General features: G+C 37.1%; 1 protein-coding gene across 3 annotated transcripts in view; it reads left to right on the top strand.

The window, feature by feature from the left end:
• EPB41L5 (erythrocyte membrane protein band 4.1 like 5) overlaps window positions 1-14,526 on the top strand; it is a 167,575-nt gene that overhangs the window by 25,770 nt on the left and 127,279 nt on the right. For all 3 annotated transcript variants that reach the window (XM_037848982.1, XM_037848981.1, XM_037848983.1), the window contains exon 3: window positions 7,317-7,421. In XM_037848982.1, the coding sequence (XP_037704910.1) occupies window positions 7,317-7,421 (105 nt within the window). The remainder of the gene's footprint in view (window positions 1-7,316; window positions 7,422-14,526) is intronic.

The following is a 14,526-nucleotide window of genomic DNA, read 5'->3' as shown; positions in this document are numbered from 1 at the left end:
ATCCCTCTTTGTTGCTCAGAAGTGGCCCTCTCTCTCTAACTAAGCCACCTCAGCAGGTGATCTCATTGCCCCCCCTCCCAACGTGGGACCTAACTCCCAGGGGTGTAAATATCCCTGGCAGCGCAGGATGTGACTCCCAGGGATGAATCTGGACCCAGCACTGTGGGATTGAGAACATCTTCTTGACCAAAAGGGGGATGTGAAAATGAAATGAAATAAAGTTTCAGTGGCCGAGAGATTTCAAATGGAGTCGAGACATCACTCTGGTGGACATTCTTATGCACTATATAGATAACCCTTTTTGGGTTTTAATGTATTGGAATAGCTGTAAGTAAATACCTGAAACTTATCAAATCCCCAGTGGCCTTGATTCTTGAAGACAATCATATGACATTATAGCTTACAAGGGGTGACAGGGTGATTTGGAAAACCTTGTGGAGCGCACTCCTTTTATGGATGGATGAGTAGAAAAATGGGGGCAAAAACTGAAGGAAAAATAGGGCGGGAGGGAGGGGACAATTTGGTTGTTCTTTTTTCACTGTTTTTTTTAATCACTTTTTCAGGTACAAGGAAAATGTTAAAAAAAGTAGATCAGGGTGATCAGTGAACAACTATATGATGGTAATGTGATCAGTTGTATCATTTGGATGATTGTATGGATGTTCTTTTTTTATTTTATTTTTTTTTAATTTTAATTTGATTTTTATTTTATTCTTTGGAGTAATGAAAATGTTTAGTTTGTGGTGATGAAAGCACAGCTATATGACGATATTGTGAAAAACTGCACACTTTGAATGATTGTATGTTATATGATTTTATCTCATTCAAATTGCATAAAAAAAAGAATGCATAGAGTTTTATATACTTCTGTTTTATTTCACTGAAGGATTTTCAGTAGTTAAGATATAATGATATGACTGCCAGGGCTATAAATCTCTCTGGCAATGTGGGACATGACTCCTGGGGGTGAATCTGGACCCAGCATCATGGGATTGAGAAAATCTTCTTGACCAAAGGTGGAAGTGAAATGAAACAAAATAAAGTTTCAGTTGCTGAGAGATTTCAAATGGAGTCGAGAGGTCATTCTGGAAGGTATTCATATGCACTATATAGATAACCCTTTTTAGGTTTTAGTGTATTAGAATAGCTAGAAAGAAATACCTGAAACTGTCGAACTGCAACCCAGTAGCCTTGATTCTTGAAGACGATTTGCCAAACTATATAGTTTACATGGTGTGACTGTGTGATTGTGAAAACCTTGTGCTCAAACTCCCATTATCTAGTGTATGGACAGATAAGTAGAAAAATAGGGACAAAAACTAAATGAAAAATAAGGTAGGATAGGGGGTGTTGTTGGGATATTTTAGGTGTTCTTTTATACTTTTATTATTTTTGGAGTATAGAAGTGTTCAAAAATTGATTCTGGTGATGAATGCACAACTCTGATGGTATTGTGAATAATTGTGCACTGCAGATGATTGTAGGGTATGTGAATACATCTCAATAAAATGTTAAAAAGTGATAAAAGTAACATAGGTTTGATTTAGAGATGATATTCATGTTTCATTATAGAGGACAAAAAGAAAAGCTAGGAAACCACTACAGAAATGGAGGCACCAAATGATGGTGCTGCAGACAAACAGTGGCAGTGAGATTGCAGAGGAGGGAAGGCTTAGTATATGGAAATGGTTGGAAGAGGAAATGCAGATTGGAAATGAGCCAAATATTGTTCCTACTCTGGGGAGGAAGTAAAGGTTGATTGTGTGGAGGATCACAAGAGGGTAATCAGTGGTCATGGAGCAAAGGGGTAAAAGAATGAAGTGGAAAAAAAGAGCTTTAGGTGAATGATGTGTTTGGAAGCCAGACTGTAGAGGGATAAAGGAATTATCAGGGACAGTCTTAAATTTTTCTGGACATCTTATATTCCCTTGCAAATAGTAGGTGCTTAATAATAACTGATTAGTTGTTTGAAGAAGTGCATGAGTGGAAAAAGGGGATTGCCATGAAATTTGACAATAAAATGAAGGAAGTCAATTACACAGCAGCTAGAGGATAGGGGAGATCTAAGTTTGATTAAATAAGTAGAAACAAAGTTCCTTAGGAATTGGCTTTATATCCACAGGTAGAGATGGGAAAAGAAACTTTTTAGGCAGAATACCTTCTTTTGCCTAAAAGGACTAAAAGGAAGGCTGATGAAAAGCTGTCTTAATGGTCTTGAATCTTTGCAAAAGAAGATGTGAAGTGAGGGTTGGGACTAAAAGTGGTGATGGGGAAATAAAACACACAGCATGTGTTGGTCTCCATGCAGGTGGAAAATAAATTTGTAGTAGGCCAGAGCTTTGTCTTTCTATGTTATCACTTTTCCTTTAGTACTTAGGTCACTTCCAGTAGCTACAAGGCAAAGGAGTATACAAAAATAAATAAAGACATTGACCCTGGAGTTGAAGATCTCACATCCCTAGCCCACACATTCTGGCCATACTGGACCTTATTACTATTGCCCAAACATGATTGACCATTTTACAACTCTATGCCTTTATGTAGCTTTATGCTAACTAGAAGTAGGTACAAGGTAGTATAGAGGAAGGGAGGATTCATTCTTTCTGGGATGATTAGAAGGCAACTCAGACATATGGATTCTTCAGAATCCAGAGTCCTGAGAGTTCATTGGAGACATGAAGGGCATTCTGAGTAGAAAGAGCTGCATTTTGCTAAGTCTCAGATCGAAAGCATGGCTTGCTGGGGAAATTCTAAGTAGGTAAAAATACTACTTCTATGTAGGTAAAAATACTTTATACCCGGGAATTTGTACTTTAATCTGTAAATGATGAGGAATACTTAAAGGATTTTAAAGTGCAGAGTGACATTCTGTTTTCCAATTTTAGGAAAATCACAGTGGAGCTTCTACCCCTTTGTATTCTGGCTTCTACCTGTTTAATATGAGTTGAATTGAATTGAATAATATATTATGTCAAAAGTGTATTTTTCCTGTGAGCTAAGTACATAATGAAATTAAAAAATTGTAAGCGTAAATTGAATAGGACAGAGCCAGTTGATTTAGGACACCATTCTCATGATTGATACTAACAGATTGATAATTATTTTTTTTTAAATTACAATTGTCAAATGTTCAGTTACCATCTCGTCACTAATAATGCATTTTACTTCTGGATCAGAATCAGAAATCTTCCTGAAATTTAGATACTATTGTTAATACATTTTCTTCTTGTCTGTAGCTTATCTTCATGAAAGGCATAGTTCTTTCTCTTGCTTACTTGACTCCAGGTGAAGTTTTTAAATATTCTTGCTTTCCCCCAAAATCAGATAAAGATGTTTTGAGAAGTTCTCTTTTGGGATGTCAGAATTTTGTTAGATTGAGCATTGTTAACCTCATGAGCCTGTGAATAATTGGCCTGGAATTGGCCTCTATTAAGGGTCAGTACATAGCCTTGAAAAGCTTTTTGTTCTGAGAAGGCTGCTGTCCAGCTGGCAGAAGCCCATTCTTGCTTTTCTCAGAACACAGCTGTCATGTTTCAAGAGGCTGGCAAATGATGCTTTGGCAGAAAAAGGATGAAAATAATTTTTTAGACATGCTTCCCTTTGGTCTTTGAAGCAAATACAGGGTGATGATGGAATATGAAATTGATTCCAGAAAGGTGCAAAGAGGCAGCTTAGAACTAAGGTAAAGGAAGTATATAAGCTTGATAATAGATAAGTGAATGTAGCAGTAGACTTCCTGCTATACAAGGAGACATTTTGTGTTTCTTTATGAGTGATTGCCATTTGTAAATTTCAGCATGATTAACTATTTTCTTTGTAAGTTTGTTACATTTTGGAATTTAAATTGTTAAAAGTGTGATTTACAGTCAAATGATTTCCTTGTTGTTTCCATTAACAACTGTCCTCCCTTCTCTTGTCCACATTTCTCCTTTCCATCAGATTGATGGAATAAGTATGCTTCAGTATTTGATTTGTTTGTTTCATTTTTTACCTAGGTGGTTTAAGTTTTCATGGTCTTTTGCAAGTTTTATTACTTTATCGACAACTCTTTCTCTTGTTCACTCTGCTTTAGCTACATTGGGTTTGCTGTTCCTGAAGTAAGCCACACATGCTTATCTTAGGGTCTATGCATTTGCTGTTACCTCTGCCTGAGGTGCATTTTCTCTAGATAATCACATGGTTCATTCTCTTACTTCATTCTTTCTCTCTTTAGATATCACTCTACTAGAAAGTGAATGATTTAAATATCATTTCCCATCATTTATTCTCTCACCTTGTTCTTCATGACCTTTATCACTAACTAGTATAATATTATGTTTTCTCTCCTTGCTAGACTATAAGCTTCTTGTGGGCAGTGAGTTAAACTGTTTTGTTGCTTACTAGTGCTTGTCATATAGTAAGTGTTCTACTAATACTTGTTGAAGAAATCAAAGAAATTAACAGTAATTGAAATAGACCTTTAACTTTAATGTAGACCAGATTAGTTCTTTTTTAAAATGCAATTTTGAGATAATTTACTACCATACAGTCATCTCAGGTGTACAGTCAGTTGTTCACAGTATCGTCATATAGTTGTACATTCATCACCACAATTCTTGAACGTTCTCATTACTCCAAAAAAGAATAAAAATAAGAGTAAAAAGGAAAACCCCAAACATCCCTTCCTCTCCTATTACTCATTTTCCTTTTGTACCCATTTTTCTACTGATCTGTCCCTACACTGGATAAAGGGAGTGTGAGCCACAAGGTTTTCACAATCACATGGTCACACCATGTAGGCTATATAGTTACACAATCATCTTCAAGAATCAAGGCTACTGGATTGCAGTTCAACATTTTCAGGTATTTCCTTCTAGCTATTCCAATACTCTAGAAACCAAAAGGGGATATCTATATAATGTGTAAGAATGACCTCCAGAATGACCTCTCAGCTCTATCTGGGATCCCTCAGCCACTGAAACTTTGTTTCATTTGTCTTCACCCTTTTAATTCAAGAAGGCTTTCCCAATCCCCTGATGCCAGAGCCAAGTTCATCTGTGAGTCATGTCCCATGTTGCCAGGGAGATTTACACCCCTGGGAGTCATGTCCAACATGGCGGGGGGAGGGCAGTGAGTTCACCCACTGAGTTGGCTTAGAGAGAGAGGGCCACATCTGAGCAATGAAGAGGTTCTCTGGGGGAGACTCATAAGCACAATTATAAGTAGGCATAGGCTCTCCTTTGCAGCAAAAAGTTTCATAAGGGCAAGGCCCAAGATTGGGGGCTCGGCTTACTAAACTGGTAGCCCCCAATGCATGTGAAAATATAAGGAATTCTCCAGGTGGGGATATATACCCAAAAATGGGGTTGCAGTACCATATGGCATCCCTCCCTCATTTTTGAAACAAGGACTTGCTGGCTGTAAAATTTGGTAGACAAATTGTTTTCTCTGTACTTTTAAGTAGTCATCCCAGTGCCGCCTTGCCTCCATGGTTTCTGATAATAAATTGGCACTTGATCTAATTGATACTCCCTTGTTCATAACTGTTGCTTTTCCTTTGCAGTTCTCAGAACTCTCCTTATCTTTTGCATTCGACAGTTTGACTACTGTGTGTCTGGGTGTATTTCTTTCAGGGTTATCCTGTTTGGGGTTCATTGGGCTTCTTGGATATGCATATTCATGTCTTTGGCTAAGTGTGGGAAATTTGTCATTATTTTGAATATTCTCTCTGCCCCTTTTTCTCTCTCTTTTTTCTGGGACTCCCATAATGTGTATATTGGTGCACGTGCTTGGCGGTGTCCCACAGGTCTCTTAGGCTGTTTTTCCTTTTCCAAATTCTTTTTTTTTCCTTCTCCTCAGTCTGACTCATTTCAGTTGCCTTGTCTTCAAGTTCACTGGTCTTTCTTCTGCCAGCTTCAACCCTCCTGGGAATTTTTTATTTCTGTTATTGTGGTCTTCAACCCCAGTAGTTCTGTTTTTTGATTACTTTTTAAAATTTCTGTCTCTTTTTTGAGATTCTCATATTGTTCATTCATCATTTTCCTGATATCCTTTAGTTCTTTTTCTGTATTTTCCTTTGTCTCCTTGAGTACATTGAAGATCTTTTTTTTTTTTTATGTCTTTAGTCTACTGTGTCCGCAGTCTGGTTCTTGTTGGTGTTTTCTGGATTTTTATCCTTTTCCTTTGTATGAGCCATCATTTCCTGTTTCTTTGCTTGTCTTATATCTCTTCTTGTACATTATACATTTTAATATTTTAAAGTGTTAACTCTCAGATTTAGTTCCTGAGCTATCTGTTTCTTCAGTTTGTATCTAGCTGTTATGGCAGATTTCCTTTAGTGCCAGGAGCTAACAAAGCCAAACAGACCAATGCAGAAACACCTTTCACAGTCTTTGCAAATTAACTGGTGCTCTCCTATCACAAGGTCAGCCCAAAGCCAATACAAAGTGCAGAATCCTCCCTGTCTTTCCTAAGCCTATGTCTTGTTCTTGGCTTTGCTTGCTAGTGGCTTTAGGGGTTCCCTTATTTGCAAGAGTTTGGATCCCCCCTTTACTACATATGAAATAGACTTTCTCCCTCTCCTGGGTGCTCTATTGTAGGATTTAAAGCAGGTAAGCCTTTGCCCCAGGCTGTTTGACTGAATTGTTTCTTAGACTGATTTAGGTGTCCCAAGCTGTTTTTGCCTGGTGGGCAAATTCTGGGGCTGGGCTAGCCTGAGAGGAGTTTCCTAGGTTAGTCTTTCCCAGCTGGTACAAGGCCGCTCCCAGGCCCCCAGCAATCTGAAGTTGCTGGTCAAAAGCCATGATCAGTGCTTGAACTGTACACTCCCAGAACTTGGGGAACTGGGTCTTTATGTCCCAGCTTGGCACCAGCAAGGTGCACCATAAGCTGGGATTGAGAACCCTACTGCTGCCCGCTGTGGGGATGGGGGATGGTAGCTGCAGTTTACCTGTCTCTTCCTCCTGCTCTTCCCTGGATGCTTCACAGTGTTTTACCAGATGCTGGAGTTTCAAAATCATTGATTCAGACAATTTCTGCCCATTCAGTAGTTGTTCTGATGGAGGAACTAATTCCTGAAGCTTCCTACTCTGCCATCTTCTCACAGTCCCTACAAAGTATTATTTGTTGGCTGATAGAAAGTAACGCATAAATTCTCTTTTGGCCTTAGATGATTTTTAGCAAAACTACATCCTACCCATCACCCGCTACAACAGTAGTTTTGGATTGCAAATGATACTTTCTTCAAGAAAGATTTTGTATAACCAAAGCCATCTTCTTTTCAGCCTTGTTGATCTTGTAAGCCATTTACTAATTAATATTTTTTCTTACCATTTCAGAAAAAAGCCAAAGGACAAGAACTGTTTGATCAGATTATGTACCACCTGGACCTTATTGAAAGCGACTATTTTGGACTCAGATTCATGGATTCAGCACAAGTAGCGGTGAATAACTGTTTTTTGGAGGTTCTGATATGAGGAGTGGAAATGGAAAATTCCAGATGATATACAATGTGCTAAGTGATATAATGCTATATATTCTTAATGTTTCTTTTTTTCTGTGATTTTCATGGTATTATCTGAAGCTTTGAGCCCTTGAGCCCTTGCTTCAGAATCATCTGAAGTGCTGCTTGTTTAAAAATGTGAGTTCTTGGCCATAAGCCAGATTTACTGGAGCAGAATCTTTGGGGATGGAGCTTGGGAATCTGTGTTTTTAGGAACCACTGAGTTGGGTGTTGGGCACAGTAGAGTTTGAGAACTGGTATGTAGTGTAAAGAATAGAATGGGAGTTTTGTGGGCTCTGGGTTAAGCCACAGAAGTTTCTACTATGTTTCTGATTAAGGTGAGTAGGCTAGATGATCTTTAAGGTCCCTCGCAGGGACCTCTGGTTCTGTGTCTCTAAAAATTCTTTGGCACTGGGTGTGTGGTGCCTTTCAGATGAGAGGAGAGCATATGTTACAGGGTAAGATGTTGGAAGCTAGTCAAAAACGGAGTACTGTATGAAGATTTGACTGGTGGGTTTGAAAGAAAGTAGTAAACGATGAGATGGGGAGATGGGTTAGTGGCCTTTTTAAATTGGCAATAATTATTCTTAATAGGCATGAAGTTTTCAGGCAGGGAAGTTATAGTTTGCTTTAGGAAGTTATATCTAGAAATATTGTTTCTAGATTATTTGGAGTGGGCAGAGATTGAAGTTAGGAAGATTTATTCCAAAACTTTGGAATAAGGGTAATAACGAGGCCTGAATTACAGCATTCTCTGTAGCAGGGAGGCATTATGGATACATGGGGAGAAGGAAGCAGAGATGTTAGACTATCAAGATACTAAGTTTAGTTTTTTGGGAGTCTGTGATGATTGGTGTGTGTGTATATATATGTGTGTGTGTAGTGTCTAGGTCCATAGGAACAATATACATACTAACTCAAGTTCTTTCTTGGAGTTTTTTTTATTGTTGTAATTAATGAGTTAACTGGAACACCTCTATAAGATACTTCAGAAACTCTGTTTTAGAGGTTACTCCTTTAGCTGGCTGTTTAGAAGCATTTTGGCTAAGTTTACAACTGTTAATGTTAGCTATAAATTTTTTTTTCCTGGTTCTACCTCCATCTCAATTTAAAAATATTAGTTAAGCATTGGGCATTTAGCAATAGGGAATTGGTTAGATAAATTTTGATACATCCTATTATAAGGAATACCAGGCAGCTCATTAAAAATGGTTATTTTAAGTATATTTTTGGCGTGGAATGATGTAAACAGTGAGAAGGGGTTCAAAGTATGATAATTCAGATTTCCTATTCTTAAAAATTCTGGATATATGCACCCACATATACATTAAAAATTTGCGAAGATATTTTCCATTGTTCCAGTGTTCTGAGCTTTGGATGGTGTTAGTATAGGAGGCGCTTCTCTTTTAATTTTTCTTTTTTAATGTTCTTATTTCTCTCCTATTAGACTGAATCCCCTAAGAGCAGGGAATGAGTCTGACCTCTAATCTCTGTTGCCCAGCATGTCATAGGCACATAAAATGTTTTGCAATCAGGTGAGAAAAACAGATGATTTTAGGTATAGACAATTCATGGCTTCCTGTTTTTTGAGTGGTTTCTTCCCATTTCTTAAAATATTTCAATAATTGTCAAAAGAATTAGATATGCATTGATTACTAAGTTGCATTTTTAGCTCTTTGCTAGTATCAGCAATTACTGAGTTACTGGGTTTCGTAATAATATTTTCCCCCTCATTTGGTGCACTTACAGTACCTTTCTTCTGGTCATAACAAATTTTTGGTAAAGCCAAGATTAGAACTCTTAATCCCCCAATTTTTAGTTCTAGTTTATCCCTCCCAGACATTTAGAGATTACAATTAAACTTAAGTAGGCTTGATTTTACTTAGTTCTCATTTTTGCTTGTCACTAAAGAACAGTAATTGGTAGAAGAAAGATTAAAAGGAAACTGTAGATAACACTTGAAAAGTTTAGAGAGTGCTAACTCATTTGATTCTCACAACAGTCTTACAACATAAGCAAACATAGAGAAAACTTTCAGATATTTATTGTGTGACCAAATTTAATCTCAAAATGAAACAAAATTGATTTTAACAGTTCATTTTATTGGTGAAGACTGTGAACCTGATAGATCAAATGGATCGTTTGGTCAGGAACATCTGTGTAAAATAAATTAACCCAAATAATTTCTTTATCTCTGAGACAGTGTATCAGTAAATCTCATATTTACTGTGTTAACGTAACTATAAAAACCAAAAATGGTGGGTGGGGTGAAAAGCAACCAAGGAATTACATACTATGATTTAACCTTGCACATGTGCATGTCCAGATACGTGGAAAAGTTCAGTTTATTGGCCATTGTAGATAAGTCCAAAATATGTTGGGCCATAGAATTATGCATCCATCACTGAGATAACAAAATTAGTAAATCATTGAGGCCATAGTTTACTTTTCTTACTTTGTGTACATATAATCTGAGTTTGTTCTGCTTTTTAAATTATTCATTTTTGATTACAGTAAGTCCCTGTTTAAAGAACTAAGATTCATTTTTTGGTCACACACACACACACACACACACACACACACACACACACACACCCCTTTAATTTTAAGTTGAAATTCTCACTTTTACAGAGAAGTTGCAAGAATGATATAAGTAACTATTTTTCTGGAATGTTTGAGAGTAAGATAGGGACAAGATGCCCCTCATCCCTGAATTCTTTAGTGGGTATTTTGTTGTTATTGTTGTTGTTGTTGTGTTACAAATAAGCATGTTCTGCATAACCCAATACAGCCATCAAAATCAGGGAATTACCGTTTTGCCATTACTACCACCTAATCCTCAGTCTCCATTCAAGGTGTGGTAATTGTTCTTAGAGTGTTTTTATAGCAACAGTGCCTGGTTCAAAAACACACATTGTATTTATGCTGTATTCATGTTTCTTTGGTCACTGTCAGCCTGGAATACTGTTGGGGTTCTTCACTTTTTACTTGACTTTCTTGAAGATCACAGGCCAGTTATTTTGTAGACTGCCCCCTCAATTTTGGTTCAGCTGATGTCTCCTCACGAATTAGATTCATTTTAGGCATCTTTTGCATAAAAATCACAGAAGTGATACTGCATTCTTCTCATTCTATCCTATCAGAAGGCGTATAATTTCAATTCATCCCATTATTGGTGATATTAACTTTGATCCTTTGATTAAGATGATATCTGCTAAGCCTCTCCACTGTATAGCTATTCTTTTTCCCTTTGTAACTAATAAAGCTTTTGGGCAGTTAGTTTGAGCTTGTTCCTCATTGAACTTTCTATTTGTTTATAAACTAATAGATTCCTATTTTGTTTAGTGGGTTATAATCTGTTACTGTCATTCTTTATTTTGATCCTCAGTGGGGCCACTTAAGGATGGCTCTGTGTTCCTTAAACATGCCCCCATCATTCTTTGAGCACTTCCTTACTTTTCTGGCCCAACATGTTCCAGATACTCTTGTGCTTTCCCGGCTCCTGTCCTGGAGTTAGCCAGTGCTCCAGGGAAACCTTATGACTAGATTTAAGGAATATATGTTTTCATTTATTTACCTGTTTCTATGTATTGAACACCGTGACTTCATATCCTAACTCCAATTTCAGTCCAACACTACAGGATTTATTCTAGTTTTCTCCCTTTCTATATTTATACCTCCCATTTCCAACAAAAATTGGGCTCTGATTACCATCAATATGTGTACTTGATGATTAGTCATCCTGAATGGAACCAATCTTTAGCCTGTCTGTGCAGAAGCCAGTCTTGCTCAGCCCACCTATCACTGTCAGACTGAATTATTTGGAAAGAAGAAGAACTTCTGAAACTTCTGATAGTCAAGTTGTCCTACCAAGGCAGAAAGGTACGTAAAGCACTCCTTTGAAGATAGTGTTTACGAGTTATGTTATCTAGAGGTATGGTTTGGTGAAAGGATTAGACAGAAGCTAGAAGTCGTGCTTGAGGAAAAGAAGGAGTTGGTTTAAGTTAGGAAAACCATATAATTTTTTGCCTAAACTAGGCCACTTTAAAAATGAGATATTCTTAACCTGATAAAGGGCATTTTTGAAAAACTCACAGCAAATATCATATTCAGTGGTGAAAGGCTGAAAGCCTTCCTCTCTAAGATCAAGAACAAGATAGGGATGCTGCTGTCACCATTGATATTGAACATTGTCCTGGAATTTTTAACCAGAGCAATCAGACAAAAGAAAGAAATTAAAGGCATCCAAATTGGAAAGGAAGAAGTCATAGGATCTTTATTCATAATTGCTCCATCCTTGATTTTCAAATCTGAACTTAAACTTAGTATGATTTTATACAGTCTTGTGATCTTAAACCTTGCTTTATGAAGATGAAAGTTTTGGATTCTTTCCTTATAAAAATGCACATACACATAACATTTTGTCTGCATTTATAGGTAATTCATGTATCCCTGTTGTTGATATATGGATCCCAGTTTAGTAACCCTTTTTAAGCAAATAACCTGCAGCTTAAAGGAAAATTGATAATGTTATTAGCTTGTTTTTTTTTCTTCAAGCTTTTATGACAATAATTAGTGTCATTGAGCATTTGTAATCTGTTTTATTCTCTTGACGCAGTTTAGTTATTAAACCTCATTATATGACTCACCAGTACTGTGGCTTTATGGTCTTTTCTGGATGAAAGTGTTTAGGGAAATACTTTATTTGCTGTCGTAAAAATGGCAGGATGTGCAATAAAGTTGCCTTATTATGTCAGCACTGCCAGTGTCAGTGGTTTTAAAAAATGACAATTTTGGTATAATTTCCTTCTATCATTAGAACTTGCCAGTGTGAAAGTAATACATCTGTAGAGAAAGCACACCAAAAGCACGACCCATTTAAAATGGACATCACCAAAATTTAAAACTTTGCTCTGGCCAAGACCCTGTTCAGAGTATGAAAATACAGTCTATAGACGGGGAGAAAATATTTACAAATCATATATCTTTGGACAAAGAAGAGACATTTTACCAAAGAGGATATGTGGGTGACAAATAAGCACTAACGGACGTTCAACATCACTAGTCATCAGGTAAAAGCAAATTAAGGCCATGATGAGCTATCCCTATGACTGTTAGGACAGCTGAATAAAAAATAGTGAAATACCAAATGCTGGTGAGGATGCGGAGAAATTGGATGTCTCATATATTGTTGGTGGGAATGTAAAATGGTGCAGCCATTCTGGAAAATAGCCTGGCAATTCCTTAAAAAAAGAACAAACATACACTTACTATACATTACAGCAGCTGCACTCCTTGCCATTAATCCCAAAGCAATGAAGACGTGATAGTATTAAAACCTGTACTCAATTGCTCCTGTTAGCTTTATTCATTATAGCCCAAAACTGGAAACTGCCAAAATGTCCTACATTAGTTGAATGATTAAACAAACTGGCATAGCCACACCATGGAATACTATTCAGCAGTAGAAAAGAACGAACTATTGACACACACAGTAACTGGGATGGATCTCAAGGACATTTGAATGAAAAAAGCTGGTCTTGAAAAGGTCGCATACTGTATGATTCCGTTTATATAACATTCTTGAAATGATAAAATTACGGAGCTGGAGATCCAAATTAATGATTGCCAAGGGTTAGGGATATTAGAGGGTAGGGGTGGGTGGGGTGATTATAAAGGAGTAACATGAGGCACATCTTTGTGTCTATTCAGAATATTTTGATTGTAGTGGTGGTTGCAGGAATCTAAATGTGATAAAATGACATACAACAATACTCACCCTTTGTACCAATGTCAGTTTCCTTGTTTTGATACTGTACTGTAGTTATGTATGATGTATTCATTGGAGGAAGGTAGGTGAAGGGTACACAGGACGTCTTGCTAGTGTCTTTGCAGCTTCCTGTGAATCTCTAGTTGTTTCATAATAAAATGTTTAAAAGGAGCAAGAGGCGTTTATAGTGTAGGCCAAACAAAATATGTCTCTGGCCTAAAATCTAACCCCATGGCCTGTGCATGGTGAAGTTTGAAAAGGTCATACTTAGAGCTTAGAATTTCACCTGGTCCAGTGAAGTTTTTGAAGACGGAGGAGTTACCTAGAATTGTAGACACTTATATCATGCTTCAGAAAAGGAAAGCATAGGAAGCATTTCTCCTAATAAATGATTAGAAAAGAAGGAAAAAGAACTTTAAACCGTGAATAGTAATTATGATTTGCTTTTATCTTTGATTTGAGAGCTTATATTAGCTTTGTTTTAAGAGTTTCTGGTTCTTGATGTAAAAATATTAAAATATCTGCAAACTGTATTCAGCCTATTAAAGTATAAATAATGCATTATGATCAGGTAGAATATATTTTGAGTATGCAAAGAAGGCTCAATATCAGGTGCTATAGTTCATTATATGCCATATATCATGGTATTGTTTCCTGCTCTTGCTGTAGGAGAATTATTACTTGGCCATATGACTGACTTTGGGCAACAAAATGTGAGTTCATAGTGATTTGTGTCAATTCTGAGTAGGTTAACTAATCCGTTATTTGTGCCATTATTGCTTCATCATGTACTTAATGTGAAACTGCATTAAATAAAGATTTAAACTGAAATTTTCATTGCAAAAGAAAGTAAGATGAATAACTTGATTAGTTGATATTATGACATATTGTTTAAAGACAACGCACAGGAGATGGAGATGTCAGATCCAAAGCTGAGGGCTAGAAAACATTTAATTGTGTAGCAGATAATTGGGTAAATGTTTTACAAGGGCACTCCTGGAGGCTGTGACAGTGGATCCCTCCACAGCAAATCCAAGATCTGGGAACTGAAGGAGGAGGCAGTTCTTGTTAATCCGGTTTTAGAGGTTCCGTGTAAGAAGTGGGCGTGACATTTGGTGACATGATGCCCAGTACCTGAAGGCACTGTAGGTGTAATGTAGAGAGATGTCACTTTGGCTTTCTGACTCTCACTCATCTGAGTTTGGGCAGATTATTTCCAGAATTCTCATCGTACGGGTTTGTTTTTGTTTTTGTTTTGTTGATGGTCTGCAAGCCC

This window comes from Choloepus didactylus, chromosome 9 (assembly GCF_015220235.1).
Source record: "Choloepus didactylus isolate mChoDid1 chromosome 9, mChoDid1.pri, whole genome shotgun sequence".
NCBI classification, from domain to species: domain Eukaryota; kingdom Metazoa; phylum Chordata; class Mammalia; order Pilosa; family Megalonychidae; genus Choloepus; species Choloepus didactylus.
This window is presented reverse-complemented; position numbering and strand designations above follow the sequence as displayed.